Raw genomic sequence first — 19,206 nt, 5'->3', positions numbered from 1 at the left:
TATGTTCTATATATAGTATAATCAATTAAAAAAATGACTAAATATAAGATTTCACCTTCCTTATAACTGTAAAATACATATTTTCTAAAGGTCTCTCTTGATCAAAACATCTGCCTCCATCACTGTGAACGTCTGACAGAGCTCCATCTTGGCTTTTTGAACTAGATAGGAACTCGCTTTTCATCTCATATTAATATTGTCCGTCTATGACAAACAGAACGTTTTTATTTTTTATCTATTAATTATTTTAGATTACTGGTATAAATAGATCTCTGAATGCACTACAGCAACGAAATCACTCTCTCCTGCTGCGTTACGATATAAGTGGCTGTGATGTAGGTTTCAGCCAGGAGTTGATGGACAGCCAGAAAGCGAATTAAATGGTAGGAGGGACAGTTCCTCTTCAAGTGGTGTCAGATTTCACATCCTGCTTCACAAAAGCAGAAGACACATACATACTCCTGTGTCCGTGAGAATCAGGGCTACTGCTCAATGCAGGGGCAGCAGGTAGCCTAGTGGTTAGAGTGTTTAGACTAGTATCCAAAAGGTTACAAGATCAAATCCCCAAGCTGACAAGGTAAAAATCTGTCATTCTGCCCCTGAACAAGGCAGTTAACCCACTGTTCCTAGGCCATCATTGAAAATAATAATTTGTTATTAACTGGCTTGCCTAGTTAAATAATGATTTTTTTAAATGCAATACATTTCAATCTATGATGACCACATATACATTTTTAAGCGAAAATATCACGCAAGTCCCCAAAACAGGGAAGAGTTAAGCAAAGTGTGTATGAGGCCTGCATTCCTATACACAATTACTTTCATCATCCATTTGTGTTGTGCACTGAGCGACCAGTGGAGAAACCAAATCCTTTTATTGAATCACTTCAACCCTCACCTTGTCCAGGTATGTGTAACTCCACGTCTTCCCGTCAGCAAACAATCTGGACACAACGCGTCCCTGAGCGTCATACTCCAACCGCTCGCTGGTCTGCCCCCTCTGGAGGGCACTGATCTGACCGTTGCTGCTCCGGCTGACGTTCACGGGAAGCAGCTTACTGCTGGGTACCCACAGCACAGGGTGGCCCGCACCGTCATAGATAATCTTCAGCAGGAACTTCCTGTGGTCATCGTAAATCTTCTCCATCCTCAGCGTACGGTCGTAATCAACCGATAGAATGTTCCGTCCATTCACCTATTAGTTGGTATGTGTATTGAATCAAAGCCAAGCAAAAACAACAACAGACCATAGAGATCATATTAGATTACTAGAGGGGCTATGTCACAAACCCTCAAAGTTTCAGAATGGTATGAAAATGTCAGCCATTGGGAGAAATCCAAACCAGTCCGAATTGCAGTAGAGGCATAGGTGATGCATTTCATTCTCTTACTTAAGCAGGGAAATACAAGTAAGGCATATGATATATCCGTAATTGTATACTAACCTAAAATATTGTCATATAATTATAAATACAGTATACAAAAGTTTTATATCAATTTGATTTAGAAATAGCCTCTAAAATATATGCAAGCATACCATAAATGTCTTAATGTTGTCTTCTTGGAAAGCTGTAAGTGTTATAATATGATACCATATCAGTACAATATAATTTACAACTTGTCAACAACTGATTTGAGCCTGTGTATGGCTATGCATTGACTGCATTGTTTGAATGAAATGTTGGCCTATTGGCAGTAAATTTGACAAATTATTGACTAGGTAGCTCCCAACTCCCTTACCAAAATGGCTGACCTTGTATTCCACCATAAGAAGGTTCATGTCAATTCTAGTAGTCTAATTCCTAATTCTATGCTACAGACTTTTAAGTCACAGAGTCACGGAGAGTGCACTTATTATTTTGTCTGGTGCCCTAAAAACAGCATTTAGTGTGATTGCCGCTCTTTGGCAGTCAGTGAGAGGAGATGAACAGCTCCTTCAAGGGCTTCATTAAACTGAGAGACACTGGCATTTGCTCAGAAACGATTAAACCCAAAATTGCTGTTAAGGAAAGTAACTACCCAAGTTAAGTTCATAACGTCAATTGTAAATCTCATTGGCAGGTTCTGGAGAAGAATACTGGCAGTATAGGGTATTGGGAATTTGGAAGCAGGTACTATTTTACTGCATTTAATTGAAATCAGGTATGCTCATATCTCACACGCAACTCCAGGATTAGTCATTGATGCATCCAGGGAGGCATTTCAATTATTTTGCTGTAGGTCAACACTTCAGGTAAGTGTCACGGTTAATATACAGTAAATTAGTGAACAACATGTCTTACAGATAAATGAAACTCTGATTAATAAAGGTAAACTCACCCTTAGCTTGCGCCCAAAAACAATGACTTTGCCCCTGGTTTGCTCCTTGCGGAAGCGCCACTCAACCAGATTCTGCCCACTCTCCCCTGGCAAACTCATGTTACGCCGTGCCACCGTGGGGTTGGCAGTGCCCGCCAGGATGTGGGGCTCAGTCTGGTAGTGGGTGTCCATTCCGTTGGCATAGGTGATCCTCAGAGAGTTATCATAGCCAACCTGATAACTGCTTCTACATTGATCTGAAATTTTTAAAAGACAGGGTCATAAATGATAACATTGTACTAAGTATTGTAACTCTAAATCATTGTTGTGGATACTCAGGGAAATCTTGCCACCTATATCAAAAAAATAACTACTCACTGGTAGAAAACTGATTAACATTTAAAACATAACTATAGAACTACAACAAATGGAATAATTAAATAAATAGCTCAATACAGTGGACAAAGAGTTACAATACAAGGTTTCTGCTTACCCCACACGCTGAGGAAGTAATCATTTACACTGTCTTCTGTCAAAACCGCTCACCCATAATGATACATGACTTAATCTTACTCAACATTGCCGTGACAACCCAAGCAACAATGACCAATAACTACTTTCAAAATGGCCATCTGAACTGTTTGTACTTGTTTTAGCAAGACAGAGAGGAGGAGATGTGTGGCTTACCCTGAGCCAATGTATAGAAGGCACGAATGGTGGAGGTATTGGTGGTAATGCTAATTTCCTCTTCAGTCAAGGAGCTCTCAATGTCCACGGTCAAGGCCCTGTAGATGTCGGTGTACAGGTTGTTCACTGTTCCGGTGGGGAACGTCACGTTCATTAGCATGCCTTCGCTGTCATAGCTGAAAGATAGATGGAGAAGTTAATGTAAAGGTGTCATTTTTTTCAGAGAATGTAGGCAACATCAAAGGGTCAAAATATGACACTGTGGGCAAATTTTCCAGTGTGTGTCAATGTGAAGGAAGTCACTGTGACTGCCACCAATTTCACATCAAGATGAAAATACACTGCTCAAAAAAATAAAGGGAACACTAAAATAACACATCCTATATCTGAATGAATGAAATATTCTTATTAAATTGTTTTTTCTTTACATAGTTGAATGTGCTGACAACAAAATCACACAAAAATGATCAATGGAAATCAAATGTATCAACCCATGGAGGTCTGGATTTGGAGTCACACTCAAAATTAAAGTGGAAAACCACACTACAGGCTGAACCAACGTTGATGTAATGTCCTTAAAACAAGTCAAAATGAGGCTCAGTAGTGTGTGTGGCCTCCACGTGCCTGTATGACCTCACTACAATGCCTGGGCATGCTCCTGATGAGGTGGCGGATGGTCTCCTGAAGGGATCTCCTCCCAGACCTGGACTAAAGCATCTGCCAACTCCTGGACAGTCTGTGGTGCAACAGGTGGATGGAGCGAGACATGATGTCCCAGATGTGCTCAATTGGATTCAGGTCTGGGGAACGGGCGGGCCAGTCCATAACATCAATGCCTTCCTCTTGCAGGAACTGCTGACACACTCCAGCCACATGAGGTCTAGCATTGTCTTGCATTAGGAGGAACCCAGGGCCAACCGCACCAGCATATGGTCTCACAAGGGGTCTGAGGATCTCATCTCGGTTCTTAATGGCAGTCAGGCTACCTATGGCGAGCACATGGAGGGCTGTGCGGCCCCCAAAGAAATGCCACCACACACCATGACTGGAGGATGTTGCATCAGAACGTTCTCCACGGCGTCTCCAGACTCTGTCACGTCTGTCACATGTGCTCAGTGTGAACCTGCTTTCATCTGTGAAGAGCACAGGGCGCCTGTGTCGGTAGGCCACTCCAGGAGCACCTGCAGATCGGGACATTGTTATAGGCACCACTTCACAGAGACATGGCATTAAAACGTGACTGTCAACCCAAATTACTGTGATCTTCTCCATCTACACATCACCAATGTGACATTGGCAACCTTGTCCCATTAGAAATGTCTACAATCTCTGATATATTTCAGTGTGACATCAGCATTGTCAAAAACTGTGGGAAAACACATCCTTAATCTTCCTTTCCAGACAGTGATTAATAACAAGGCATTTTGCCCTTAAGGCTGTCTCTGTGCCTGCTGTGCCATGCATGCCAGCCTGCCAGTCTGCCTTCTTATGCGGGACAACATGCCTTGGGATGCTACAGTCTAGCCAAAAGGATATCTGTGTTGGCCAGTCCGCCTGATGGTTTCATGCCTCCATTAGGGTTCCGATAAGACAAATGGAAATGCTCTCTGGCATGTCCCCTTGGTGTAAAGGGCAGAGGTATGGGACTCCAATCCAAGTTGAGTTTGACTCTCGACTCCAATCCACTCCTGAAACGTCCCCTCTAGAGACCCTAAATATATGGTGTGTAATGGAGGCCCGCCATTCCATTTTAATATGATAAAAGTGAAGAGCACAGGGCGCCTGTGGCGAATTTGCCAATCTTGGTGTTCTCTGGCAAATGCCAAACATCCTGCACGGTGTTGGGCTGTAAACATCGCCGAAACTGTTTACAGCAGGAGGCACATCAATGCGAGCTGTGGCAAGAAGGTTTGCTGTGTCTGTCAGCGTAGTGTCCAGAGCATGGAGGCGCTACCAGGAGACAGGCCAGTACATCAGGAGACGTGGAGGAGGCCGTAGGAGGGCAACAACCCAGCAGCAGGACCGCTACCTCCGCTTTTGTGCAAGAAGGAGCAGGAGGAGCACTGCCAGAGCCCTGCAAAATGACCTCCAGCAGGCCACAAATGTGCATGTGTCTGCTCAAACGGTCAGAAACAGACTCCATGAGGGTGGTATGAGGGCCCGACATCCACAGGTGGAACTGAGAAGTGGTCTGTTGTTCACCACCTGCAGAACCACTCCTTTATTGGGGGTGTCTTGCTAATTGCCTATAATTTCCACCTGTTGTCTATTCCATTTGCACAACAGCATGTGAAATTTATTGTCAATCAGTATTGCTTCCTAAGTGGACAGTTTGATTTCACAGAAGTGTGATTGACTTGGAGTTACAGTGTGTTGTTTAAGTGTTCCCTAAACATTTTTGAGCAGTGTATAATATCAATTTAAGTAAATTTTAAGTGCAAAGCAGTAACTTATTTAGCTTACCTTATGATCAATGACTATTTCTTCATATTACTCAAATATAATTATCTAGTCAGACTCTCATCACCCCAAAAAGTGAAGGTCTATTCAGCCATTGCAGGAATCAGACCCTCTTACTTCTGTATACTCACTCGTAGAATGTGGTCCAGCCAATTTCAGAGGTCTTGGTAGCCAGCAGGCCAGTGTTACCATGATAGGTGAGCAGCACCAGTTCCTGGCCCTGAGCCATCAAGGTCTTCAGCCCACCGTTGGTCCCCATGGTCAGCCAGATGACCTGGTTGTCAGGGGCGACTATGCGCACAGGCATGCGGTTAGGGTCGCGGCGGATTCTCAGGGTGTTTCCGTTGCTATCGGTCATGGCGGTTACGTCGTTCTCCGTGCTGTAGCTGAATGTATACTTCAAGTCACCCGTCATGAGGCTGGCGGTGTGTTGGTGGGTACCATTGGTGTCAAAGACGTACACTTCCTGGGCGTCCGGCGATGCCACCTCGAAGGTGTTGGCATTGGAGGTCAACACAGGCCCGTTCCTACTGACCGCCCGGATGCGGATGTTGCCCAGGTCTGCCATATACAGGGTGCCATCGGGTGCCACGACAAGAGAGGACGGTGCGTTGAGACGGGCGTCTTTGGCGTAGCCATCACCCGTCTGGTAACAATCGCAGTTAACATCGTTCTTACAGTCGCAGTCGGACGGCGACCCCACCAGATGGGTTATTTCACCATCGACGGATACAGTTCGGATTCGGCTCAGCTTCCGCTCGTCAGTTTCGGCGATGAAGATGGCGCCGTGGTAGGACACGGCGATGGCTATGGCAGACTCCAGGGGCGTCAGTGCTGCCCTTTGACCTCCACGGTCCATTCCGGCCAAAGGGCAGTGAATGGGCCGGCCTGCTGCAATGCTGACCTGCCCGTTCTCAGTGATTCGTAGGACCACATTGTTGTCCAGGACGTACAGGGAGTTATCCATGGGGCTGACCGCTAGGTCGGTAGGCCACTCCAGGAGCACCTGCAGATCGGGACATTGTTATAGGCACCACTTCACAGAGACATGGCATTAAAACGTGACTGTCAACCCAAATTACTGTGATCTTCTCCATCTACACATCACCAATGTGACATTGGCAACCTTGTCCCATTAGAAATGTCTACAATCTCTGATATATTTCAGTGTGACATCAGCATTGTCAAAAACTGTGGGAAAACACATCCTTAATCTTCCTTTCCAGACAGTGATTAATAACAAGGCATTTTGCCCTTAAGGCTGTCTCTGTGCCTGCTGTGCCATGCATGCCAGCCTGCCAGTCTGCCTTCTTATGCGGGACAACATGCCTTGGGATGCTACAGTCTAGCCAAAAGGATATCTGTGTTGGCCAGTCCGCCTGATGGTTTCATGCCTCCATTAGGGTTCCGATAAGACAAATGGAAATGCTCTCTGGCATGTCCCCTTGGTGTAAAGGGCAGAGGTATGGGACTCCAATCCAAGTTGAGTTTGACTCTCGACTCCAATCCACTCCTGAAACGTCCCCTCTAGAGACCCTAAATATATGGTGTGTAATGGAGGCCCGCCATTCCATTTTAATATGATAAAAGCATTCTTAGTTTTATTTTCTTCATTATTCATTTGCACCATGTCAGAGACTGTATGTAATGGAAGGGGATAGAGGGGAGATGTTTGAGAGGATAGACAAAGTTATATTGAGTTAATGTTTTAGCCTCATGAGGAGGTAACCTATTGCCTCCTGACAGGGCACTATGCTCATGAGGAGGTAACTTATTACCTCCTGACAGGGCACTATGTTCATGAGGAGGTAACTTATTGCTTCCTGACAGGGCACTATGTTCATGAGGAGGTAACTTATTGCCTCCTGACAGGGCACTATGCTCATGAGGAGGTAACTTATTGCTTCCTGACAGGGCACTATGCTCATGAGGAGGTAACTTATTGCTTCCTGACAGGGCACTATGTTCATGAGGAGGTAACTTATTGCCTCCTGAAAGGGCACTATGCTCATGAGGAGGTAACTTATTACCTCCTGACTGGGCACTATGTTCATGAGGAGGTAACTTATTGCCTCCTGACAGGGCACTATGTTCATGAGGAGGTAACTTATTACCTCCTGACAGGGCACTATGTTCATGAGGAGGTAACTTATTGCCTTCTTCATGCACCATTATCAACTGTTAAGGGAAGATTTTTGCATCTGTGGAAAGTTGTTGAAATGCTGAAATGTCATGTTGTTTGGTAGGAAAAATCAGTTGCTGACTACATGAACTTCGATTACACCTGATTAAACTAATCAAGGGCTTGGTGGTTATTTGACTTATATGAGTCAGACGTGCTAGTGTAGTGCAATAACAATATGCAGTCCTGAGGGTCCCTAAGGAACAGATTGGGAAACACTTCTCTAGATACCCAACAATAAGCCTCAGCAACTTGAAAGATAGAGGTCCTTAAACCACAATACAATGCCTTCTAATGTATTTTCTTCCCCTGAGATAACCATGCCCAAAGGTGTATTATTTAACTGTGTAAGTACTTCCATTATCATGATTTCATGGCAGTTTTGGGGGTTCGCTGCGGTCATAATTGCTTGATTTTACTGCAGCATATTTTATATTTTGCATGGCAATATGCAATGATTTTGTCCAAATTGTCACAAAAATGGCTTGATTGAACCATTTTATGCTATCCTTCTTTTTGTAGTGTGGTAATCAGACAGTTTAATGCGCTAATATTGCAGAGATTTGATGGTTTTATGCAGTAATAGTGCGATGATTGGTCAAATTGGCATGCCCTTGATAAAAATATATATATTTGCGATCTCAGAATCCTAAAGAGACTGACATTATGTAACACTCCGGACTGAGTGACTCATAGATGGGCAGGAAGAGAACCACAAGGTGGCGCTGTGATGTGAGCCCTATGGCAACTGACTTGAGGACCGAACAGGCTTGAGGGAGACCTGACTGGTAATCTGACAGTCACCTGATTGATGTCCATGCTGATGTCACAGGTCAGGGGGCGTGCCGACGTGAGGTCATTGGAGCCCAGGAGTGTGGATATGATGCCGCTTTGGTCAACTCTCCGGATCGTGGTGCCGTCCACAAAATATATCAGTCCATTCTTGTCCACAGCGATACCTGTCGAGGCAAAAGGGGGGAAGGTGGGAATAAAAGAAAGGCAGATGATAGATGTGTCAGATGTGGGAAATGTGAAGTTCTTTCTGCTTCCATGACTCTGTGGACAGAACACGACGGATACATGTGTCGAGTTTGGCTTCCCATTATTCAGGTCACTGCAAAAAGCACATCCTTCAATAATTCAACCGCCTGCTTTCCTGCTATTGAATAATTTCTCAGGGTGAAGTGGGAAAGGCTGTATCTCTACTGTATGTGTGCCTGGCACCGCGCATCCCGCCATATCCCACCTCTAAAAACAGAACTCATTGGTACAGTGTCAATGAGCGTGACTTTTTTCCCTTAAATTGCAGCTCCAACACCCAACAATCATCAACCCTCTTCACTCTATCTGTGAAATGGGTGGGCGGGGGGAAATGACGGCTAGGGCCAATTTTAGACGAAACGGGTGAACGACAGGCGGTTGCCATGGTTACGACGGTGGGCAAAATTGCCCGACTGATTGAGTGTCGGCTGAGGGTTCCAACTTTCTGTGCGAGGAGAGAGTGCTTGCCGTAGTAATTTGTCCCACACAGGGAAAATACATTAGCAACCATGGCACACTTCACATCTCATCATGTTATTGTGGGCTCCTAACAGAGAGCAGTGCCTATAGGATTTCAATTAAACCTCTCGTACATTTCCATTTCTTTTTTCAATAAGCGCTATAAAACGCTGGTGTAAACACACTGTGGTTGGTTTTTAAACTCAACAGGGTGAGAAAAGTAGATCACAATAGGTGAGGAATTGGTATATATTCTGCCTTTATCAGATTTAATAGCTTCTAAATCAGTTTATTTTTTTATGATTTATTTTTATAGGTGAGTGCTTTGGTTTGACCTGTGGCTACATGTAGGTCTGCACAAAGATTGCCTGGCTACTGAAACATTAAAGAGCTGAGGGACCACCAATGCATTCTGGGAGTCGGAGGGGAAATTCAGACAGATGAAAAGTGTCACATTTGAGCATATTTCAGCAAACGTCTGGAAAAGAAAACCCCAGCCATCTGCTATCTTTCCCCCAGCCTCTACCTCCTCCCATTTCATAGTTAGAGTCACTCCCTCCCAGACTCCCTTCAGTCAAACCCACTCTTTTAAATGCAGTCTAAACTGGGCCATTAGGGGGGACTTTAAAGACTGGCACACACCAGACAAACTAATAATCCATGACTTCTTAACCCCTTATGCTCGTGGAAATTTGCCTATATGGATAGGGCCAAATTGAAACAGAAGAACTTTAAAAAGCATATGCATGACCATGGTAGCAATTGAAAGAGAACACTGGAGATTATGAGGAAATTATTAGACCAAAGGTGAGGACATAATAGTTCACCTGACACGTCTGAATCCACTACTGATTTTATGTGCATTTTACATTTACTGCCAGTTACCCTTGTGTAAACATTTTCTGACCTGGTGAAAAGGGATAACACATTACTTCTAAAACATATTTTGTGCTGTGAATCACCAATCTTTTGAAAGCTTTGCAGGATTCAATTTCAGCCCTGCGGTAGCACATCCAATTCAGCTAATTGTGTTCTAATCAAATGTTTTACTGCAGGGCTGGAACAAAAGCCTGCAGCCTTTACACCCAGGAGTTTTCCAGGAGCGGAATTGGCAAACCCTGGAGGGAACAGACTAATGTTGGCTCAGGTCCTACCTTTTGGCCCAGTGAGCAGGGCCTCCGTGGCCTTGCCCCCATCCCCACAGTGGGTCTCGTCAAAGGGCAGACAGTGCTCCCCGGTCCCTGCCACCACCTCCGCGTTACTCTGCAGTTCCTTGATCCCCGTCAGGACCTTGGGCCGGTAGATCCTCCGCGAGTTGGTGTCGGACACATACAACTGCCCAGTCACTGGGTCGGTGGCCAGGTAATAGCGGTGAGCAGGGTTGTTACTAGGATTGAGGAAATAATGGTGGTTACTGTGATTGCCGCAATATGAACAATCTCAAAATAAACTTGTTTAAAAGGTGTTTTTATGAACAATCCAAAAATAATCAACGCTTTACATGTTTTCCTTTGTTGAATTTAACGGTGTTTTTCCTAAATAACAGAAAGATAATTTGACATTTAGAATGATAATGACCCCAGAAAAAGGAGCCTCTGTATCTGTTTGTGACTTTGTCATTGTGAATGCCCAATTAAGCTTGTGAGTATTTTTGCATAACAAACGGGTGGGGAATAGGTTTGACAGTCAAGGAAAAGAGTCCGAGAATTTAACAGGATATGATTGGAGTGGGTTTGAGTATGACAAAGCGGCAGCGACAACATCAAGTGTGTCAGATTATTTTAACCGTCATCACTCCCCTGCGCGGGGAAGCCTGTAGTAAATATAGAATGAAGTGTTTATGTTAATGACAGTCAACAACTGAATGGCATTTCGTCGGGTTGTGCTTATTTGCATTCATTTTGAATGCCTCAAAATGTGTCGGGCTCCTTCAGAATGAGTTAGGAGAGATGTCTTCAAGGCTTGCTGCTATTATGAAAAAATCATCCAATGTAAGAACAGAATTAATCATTTTCTATGTAGGGCGCTATATGCCATCAACATACAGCAAGTATAGTAGTATTGACTGTTGAATTTTTATCTTTTGTCAAAGGCAATTACATAAAAAATGTTCCAAGCCAGTTACCCATAATCCTCTTACATGACTAAATGACACATTGCACATTGACATATCAAAAGGTCAACTCTTTCCAACTGAGGAAGACACAACTCATCTGTGTGCTCGGAGGCCAATGATAAGCCTGAAACATAAGCTGTTGAATGTGGTTAGAACTTGTTTAACAATCTGGCAATGAAGATAGCCCCAGTAAGTGTTCTTATGTTTAATGGTACATTAGTCAATACTGTAAGCCTTTGACACTTATGAATGGAATAATGTGAGTGTGTTAAAATAAATGTGAGAATGCATTAAACACAGTGAAAAAAAGTCATGTTACATTAGAGAGTGTGGTTATAAAACTGGACACCTTTATGAGCCAAACCAGATGATTAAATAATGCCTTAATGGCTTATCAATTTACCATAAACATATGTTCATAAAAAAATATATTCATTCTTAACACACAGAAAGACAGTGACAGAATTGCACCATCATACACCTACCTGTGTCTAAAATCTTTATTTCTTAGGGTGGGAAGAAAGGAAGGAAGCAGAGAAGAGAAAGACAAAGAGAGACCGTAAAAGTGTGTGACTTAAAAGTCTAGGAAAAACACCATAAAAAAGGAGCAGACAATGAAGATTTGTTGTGCAGAAAGGAGAAGGGGGAAAAGGAGGAGTGACTATGTCTTGGAGTTAAACCCTGCACCCATAACTCACCGAGGGGAGAATATATGTTGTGGAGTTAAACCCTACACCCATAACTCACAGAGGGGACAATATAAAAAACTCCCCCACAAGGGAATGCATTGGGCCATTACACCACTGCTTTTTTCTCCATTCAAATCACCAATAGTGCTGAGCGATTCATTCTTTTTGAGGTCAAATCAGTTTCGGTTCGATTATTTAAACAAGGGCAACCGTTTTCAATTTAGATTATTATTTTTTAAACATTAAATGCCGTAGCAACACTGTTGTGTTTAATGCATTCTCACAATTAATTCAAATCCAATAATGGTAGTGTCTGCCGCTTATCATTTATTAAGCATAATTTATTCACACTGCTTTACTTTAATAAAATATTTCAGTTGATGTGTATATTACATTTGTTTTATTTGATGGCTATTATTTCATTCTAAGTCATCTCATCTCTATAGAGCTGCTGCCTATGCTGTCTGACAAAATCACTATTTTAGAAGTTCTTCAAAGTAAATAAGGGAATACTTTTATGACTGCTGAATACCAACTATCAATCACTTAGATCAGGTATTTTCAAGGAGAGATATGTCGTGAAAGCAACTGCTCTCTTTCCCTATCGATCGCGCATTCCTTGGTCTCTTTTACGGAGCAGGCATAAAAGAAACACAGACATATGTAAGCGTGCAAGGGATTATGGTCATTGTAGTTAATTACCACGTTTCATGCACTGAACTATGTGGAATATTGGCCTGTTGGAAAATACAACTCCTTAGTAAATCACATTTTTTTTTTCGGTTTAGATTATTTTGAACGCTGTAACACAGATTATGGTCATTGTAGGTAATTAACCACCATTTATTCACATTACTTTACTTAAATAAAACATTTTCAGCTGTTGTGTATATCACATTTGTTTTATTGCGTAACTTTTTTATTTCGTCCCAAATTATCATCTCTATGGATTATGGTAATTGTAGTTAATTACCATGTTTTCTTTGCTAAACTATGTAGAATATTGGCCTGTTGGAACCTACAACTCCTTACTACATCACACAGTTCATCCAAATTGACCAAAATGTATGTTAATCCCTCAGCACTAACAACTGAGTATCGGAATATTGATCTTGCCACTTGTTATACAGCTCCATATCTAAATAAAGACTTTATATCCAAAATCCAAATCGTTGGGGCATGCCAGGTTGAGAAGCCAGGTTGGGACTTGCTTACAGATATCTACCTAAATAAAGAAACCACTTGAGTAAATGAGGGATACAAAGTACAGTATGTTGAAATCAGGTGCTCACACACAGGTGGAGTTTCTGAGTAAATTAACTTCTTATGGCTGCAGGGGCAGTATTGAGTAGCTTGGATGAAAGGTGCCCAGAGTCAACAGCCTGCTCCTCAGTCCCAGTTGCTAATATATGCATATTATTATTATTATTGGATATAAAAAAACTCTGAAGATTCTAAAACTGTTTGAATTATGTCTGTGAGTATGACAGAACTCATATGGCAGGCAAAAACCTGAGAAAAAATCCAAACAGGAAGTGGAAAATCTGAGGTTGGTCGATTTTCAACCCAGCCCCTATTGAATACACAGTGGGATATTGGTTATTTTGCACTTCCTAAGGCTTCCACTAGATGTCAACAGTCTTTAGAAACTTGACTGAGGCTTCTGCTGTGATGTGGAGCCGGATGGGAGCTATTTGAGTCAGTGGTCTGGCAGAGAGCCAGGTAATGGTCACGCATTTCACATGATAGCGACCTGCGTTCCATGACTTTACTACAAACATAGGAATTCTCCGGCTGGAACGTTATTGAAGATTTATGATAACAACATCCTAAAGATTGGTTCTATACTTTAGTTTAACAAGTTTCTTCGACCTGTAATATAACTTTTTAAAGTTCGGCTGGACCTGCACGAGCGTTTGGATTTGTGTACGAAACGCGCTAACAAAAGTAGCTACTTGGACATAAATAATGGACATTAGCGAACAAAACAAACATTTAATGTGGAACTAGGATTCCTGGGAGTGCATTCTGATGAAAATCATCAAAGGTAAGGGAATATTTATAATTTTATTTCTGATTTCTGTTGACTCCAACATGGTGGATAGTTTTTCTTTTTTTTTCTGAGCGCCGTCTCAGATTATTGCATGGTTTACTTTTTTCGTAAAGTTTTTTTTAAATCTGACACAGTGGTTGCATTAAGGAGAGGTACAGTGGGGCAAAAAAAGTATTTAGTCAGCCACTAATTGTGCAAGTTTTCCCACTTAAAAAGATAAGAGAGGCCTGTAAGATGAGGCCTCTCTCATCTTTTTAAGTGGGAGAACTTGCACAATTAGTGGCTGACTAAATACTTTTTTGCCCCACTGTATATCTATATTTCCATGTCTAACAATTGTATTTATCGACATTTATAATGAGTATTTCTGTAAAATGATGTGGCTCTCTGCAATTTCACCGGATCTTTTTGGAACTAGTGAACGTAACGTGCCAATGTATACTGAGATTTTTTAAATATAAATATGAATTTTATCAAACAAAACATACATGTATTGTGTTACATGAAGTCCTATGAGTGTCATCTGATGAAGATCATCAAAAGTTAGTGAATAATTATATCACTATTTGTGCTTTTTGTGACTCCTCTCTTTGGCTGGAAAAATGGCTGAATTTTTCTGTGAGTTGGTGGTGACCTAAAATAATCGTTTGTGGTGCTGTAAAGCCTATTTGAAATCGGACACTGTGATGGGATTAACAACAAGATTACCTTTAAAACGGTATAAAATGGTATGTTTGAAAAACAGTATGTATGAGGAATTTTAATTATGAGATTTCTGTTGTTTGAATTTGCCGCCCTGCACTTTCACTGGCTGTTGTCATATCGATCCAGTTAACGGGATTGCAGCCTTAAATTAAGCAATCCTTAGCCATGTATAAAAATGGTGGGAAGGATATTATTTTGTCTACCATGGCTATGCCCGCATAGGATGACAATACCGCCCCTCCGCAGGGCACGAGTGGTCACTGAATGGTTTGATGAGCATGAAAACAATGTAAACCATTAACCATGACCGTCTCAGTCACCAGATCTCAACCCATTTGACCACTTATGGGAGATTCTGGCACGGTGCCCGAGACAGCGTTTTCCACCACCATCAACAAAACACAAAATTATGGAATTGCCTGTGGAAGAATGGTGTCACATCCCTCCAGACACTTGTAGAATGTATGCCAAGGGGCATTGAAGCTGTATTTCCTTTATTTGTCAGTGACCTGTAAATACATGCATTATACAGTTTGTCATGACTTGCCCTTTTGGGAGCATGGAGCTGTAGCTACATGCAATTTAAATGGCTACCACCCTAAAGACTAGTTATGTGCAGCGCCAGCTGAATACGTTACAAATGGTTAAGAAATCTACAAAACTAAAGACTACACATTCACAGTCTGCAGCTGTATATGTAAAATAGTCTAAGAAACTCAATCGAAGACGAGAGAAGGACATTGAACATTTCCCTATCAAATGACCATTGGTACGTCTGACGGAACACAACCAGAGACTTCTAATGAATTACTCTCCAAAGAAAATGGACCGGGCAATTTCAACAGAGAGAGACGACAAGACATACAAGTGTAAATATGTACATAGCAATTATTTTCAAATGAGCGGCCGTTCGTGTGCAAACTATTAGCATTTCCATGAGCGTAGTTATCAACTGTATGTAGTTGGTCCATTCTGTCTTTACGGCACTTTATCTGTCCCCACCCCTTTCCATTGTCTACCAAGCCATCATATCGGGTCAGTCCACTAAGGACTTTTCATTGTGTAGTTGTGTCATTGTGTAGTAATCAATGTGTAAGTTATCCTGTTTGTGTGTTTATGTAATTCTGTGTGATTATAAATAAATAATTAAGCCAATTTGTATATCGCTGATTCATCATTTATGCTAGGGTTTGTGCAGATATCCAAGAGTTTTGCGACATTCAGAATGAGACTGATAGAAGGTAACAATTAATTTAATGACTGACTGATGACTGAAATGTAAGAGATCTTTATATCTTTAAGAGTTCATTCGGAAAACGGTAACTCGTTAAATACACTTTTTCCACGGTGCCCCAAGATTACTACTTAATTAATTGTTATATGATTAATTGAATTGCGTAATAATTAAATGTAGTTAATTGATTTCATAAAATAATTGTCATCACATTAATGATAGAAAAGACAACAATTTCTTATATTGAGCAATTCAATCATGTTGGCTTAACGTTCTCCATGCACCTATAAGAGAATGTCTTGAAACATAATGAACAGGCAAGGCGGTTGTGAATGTTGTTTGATTTGTGACATCCGTCTTCTATACTGAAGACTGAAGTGCAATCACTGGTGTTTGCAATATGTGGGCCAGGGTCATCAAATTGATTTTAAAAGATAGACACATCAACTGTAGCCTCTTGGTAGACAGATTTCATAAGCTTTGTTGTAAGTAGCCCTGGCTGTAAAACAGCTTTCATTCTAATCAACATCTGCTGTTTCGGAGTCTGCCAATTGGCAAAATGAAGCTTATTGGTGATTGAGGCCAACTTGGCAAATCAGCCTAAATCATCTCAATTACATGGCAAAAGACATGGAGTCTTTCTCTAATTGTAAAGGATATAGTATAGATTCCACATTATGGTGCATTCGGAAAGTATTCAGACCCCTTGAATTTTTTCACATTGTGTTACGTTACAGCATTATTCTACAATTTATTCAATTGTTTCCACCCTCGTCAATCTACACACAATTTCCCATAATGACAAAGCGGGTTTTTAGATTTTTTAGAAAATGTCTTAAAAAGAGAACTTAAATATCATGTTTAAATAAGTATTCAGACCCTTTACTCAGTACTTCGTTGAAGCACCTTTGGCAGTGATTACAACCTTGAGTCTTACTGGGTATGACTCTACAAGCTTGGCACACGTGTATTTGGGGGAGTTTCTCCCATTCTTCTCTGCAGAGCCTCTCAAGCTCTGTCAGGTTGGATGGGGAGCATCGCTGCACAGCCATTTACAGGTCTCTCCAGAGATGTTCGATCGGGTTCAAGTCCGGGCTCTGGCTGGGCCACTCAAGGACATTCAGAGACTTGTCCCAAAGAAACTCCTGCGTTGTCTTGGCTGTGTGCTTAGGGTCGTTGTCCTATTGGAAGTGAATCGTCCTCCAGTCTGAGGTCCTGAACGCTCTGGAAGGGGTTTTCATCAAGGTTCTCTCTGTACTTTGCTCCGTTCATTTTTCTATTGGCCCTGACTAATCTCCCAGTCCCCGCTCTTGAAAAACATCCCCACAGCATGATGCTGCCACCACCATGCTTCACCGTAGGGTCGGTGCATGGTTTCCTTCAGATGTGATGTTTGGTATTCAGGCCAAAGAGTTCAATCTTGTTTTCATCAGACCGGAGAATCTTGTTTCATGGTCTGAGAGTCCTTTAGGTGCCTTTTGGCAAAGTGGGCTGTCATGTGCCTTTTACTGAAGAGTGACTTCCGTCTGGCCACTCTACCATAAAGGCCTGATTGGTGAAGTGCTGCAGAGACGGTTGTCCTTCTGGAAGGTTCTCCCATCTCCACAGTGGAACTCTGGAGTTCTGTTAGAGTGACTACTGGGTTCTTGGTCACCTCCCTGACCAAAGCCCTTCTACCCCGATTACTCAGTTTTGCCAGGCGGCCAGCTCCAAGAAGAGTCTTGGCAGTTCCAAACTTCTTCCAATTAAGAATGAAGGTGGCCACTGTGCTCTTGGGGACCTTCAATGCTTCAGAAATGTTTTGGTAACCTTCCCCAGATCTGAGCTTTGACACCATCCTGTCTCAGAGCTCTATGGACAATTCCTTCAACCTGATGGCTTGGTATTTGCTCTGACATGCACTGTCAACTGTGGGATCATATATAGACAGGTGTGTGCCTTTCCAAATCATGGAAACAGGTTGCACCTGAGTCTCATAGCAAAGGTCTGACTACTTATGTAAATAAGGTATTTACATAAGCAAACTTTTCTAAAAACCTTTTTTCACTTTGTCATTATGGGGTATTGTGTGAAGATTGATGGGGGAAAAAAAATGTTTAAGCAATTTTAGAATAAGGCTGTAACTTAACAAAATGTGGAAAAAGTCAAGGGGTCTGAATACTTTCAGAATGCACTGTAAATAGTAAATCTGTCCGTTTTCCCATTCCATCACATTTGATACTGTGCAAGTACTCTAAAAGGTGTCTGACCACCATGTGCATTGTGAAGATAGTCTCTGAAAACCACTGAATCACAGTTCAAAGAACACCACTTCAGTGCCTTGCAAAAGTATTCATCCACCTTGGCATTTTACCTATTTTGTTGCATTACAACTTGTAATTTAAATAGATTTTTATTTGGATTTCATGTAATAGACACATGTCTGTCTGTCACATGATCTCAGAATATATACACCTGTTCTGAAAGGCCCCATAGTCTGCAACACCACTAAGCAAGGGGCACCACCAAGCAAGCAGCCCCATGAAGACCAAGGAGCTCTCCAAACAGGTCAGGGACAAAGTTGTGGAGAAGTACTGATCAGGGTTGGGTTATAAAAAAATATCCTGAACTTTGAACATCCCACAGAGCACCATTAAATCCATTATTAAAAAATTGAAAGAATATGGTACCACAACAAACCTGCCAAGAGAGGGCTGCCCAACAAAACTCAAGGACCAGGCAAGGAGGGCATTAATCAGAGGGGCAACAAAGAGACGAAAGATGACCCTGTAGAAGCTGCCAAGCTCCACAGCGGAGATTGGAGAATCTGTCCATAGGACCACTTTAAGCCGTACACTCCACAGAGCTGGGCTTTACAGAAAAAAGCCATTGCTTAAAGTGTTCGCCAAAAGGCATGTGGGAGACTCCCCAAACATATGGAAGATGGTACTCTGGCAGGTGAGACTAAAATTGAGCTTTTTGGCCATCAAGATAAACGCTATGTCTGGCGCAAACCCAACACATCTCATCACCCTGAGAACACCATTCCCACAGTGAAGCCTGGTGGTGGCAGCATCATGCAGTGGAGATGTTTTTCAGCGGCATGGACTGGGAAACTGGTCAGAAATGAAGGAATGATGGATGGTGCTAAATACAGGGAAATTCTTCCAGAGATTTGAGATTGGGACAGAGGTTCACCTTCCATCAGGACAATGATCCTAAGCATACTGCTAAAGCAACACTCGAGTGGTTTATGGGGAAACCTTTAAATGTCTTGGAATGGCCTTGTCAAAGCCCAGACCT

At 42.2% G+C, this 19,206-nt stretch overlaps 1 protein-coding gene across 1 annotated transcript in view; it reads right to left on the bottom strand.

Annotated features, from left to right (window-relative positions):
* si:dkey-237h12.3 (teneurin-3) overlaps nucleotides 1–19,206 on the bottom strand; it is a 164,394-nt gene that overhangs the window by 8,920 nt on the left and 136,268 nt on the right. The window contains exons 22-28 of the mRNA XM_090198470.1: nucleotides 11,729–11,749; nucleotides 10,282–10,514; nucleotides 8,432–8,586; nucleotides 5,577–6,451; nucleotides 2,986–3,161; nucleotides 2,320–2,555; nucleotides 899–1,195 (exon numbers count right to left, since the gene is read on the bottom strand). Of these exons, the coding sequence (XP_090054596.1) occupies nucleotides 899–1,195; nucleotides 2,320–2,555; nucleotides 2,986–3,161; nucleotides 5,577–6,451; nucleotides 8,432–8,586; nucleotides 10,282–10,514; nucleotides 11,729–11,749 (1,993 nt within the window). The remainder of the gene's footprint in view (nucleotides 1–898; nucleotides 1,196–2,319; nucleotides 2,556–2,985; nucleotides 3,162–5,576; nucleotides 6,452–8,431; nucleotides 8,587–10,281; nucleotides 10,515–11,728; nucleotides 11,750–19,206) is intronic.

The sequence above is a fragment of the Oncorhynchus mykiss genome, chromosome 14, assembly GCF_057628025.1.
Source record: "Oncorhynchus mykiss isolate SJ-2025 chromosome 14, ASM5762802v1, whole genome shotgun sequence".
NCBI classification, from domain to species: Eukaryota; Metazoa; Chordata; class Actinopteri; order Salmoniformes; family Salmonidae; genus Oncorhynchus; species Oncorhynchus mykiss.
The sequence above is the reverse complement of the archived record's forward strand: the minus strand, read 5'-3'. Positions and strand labels throughout refer to the sequence as shown.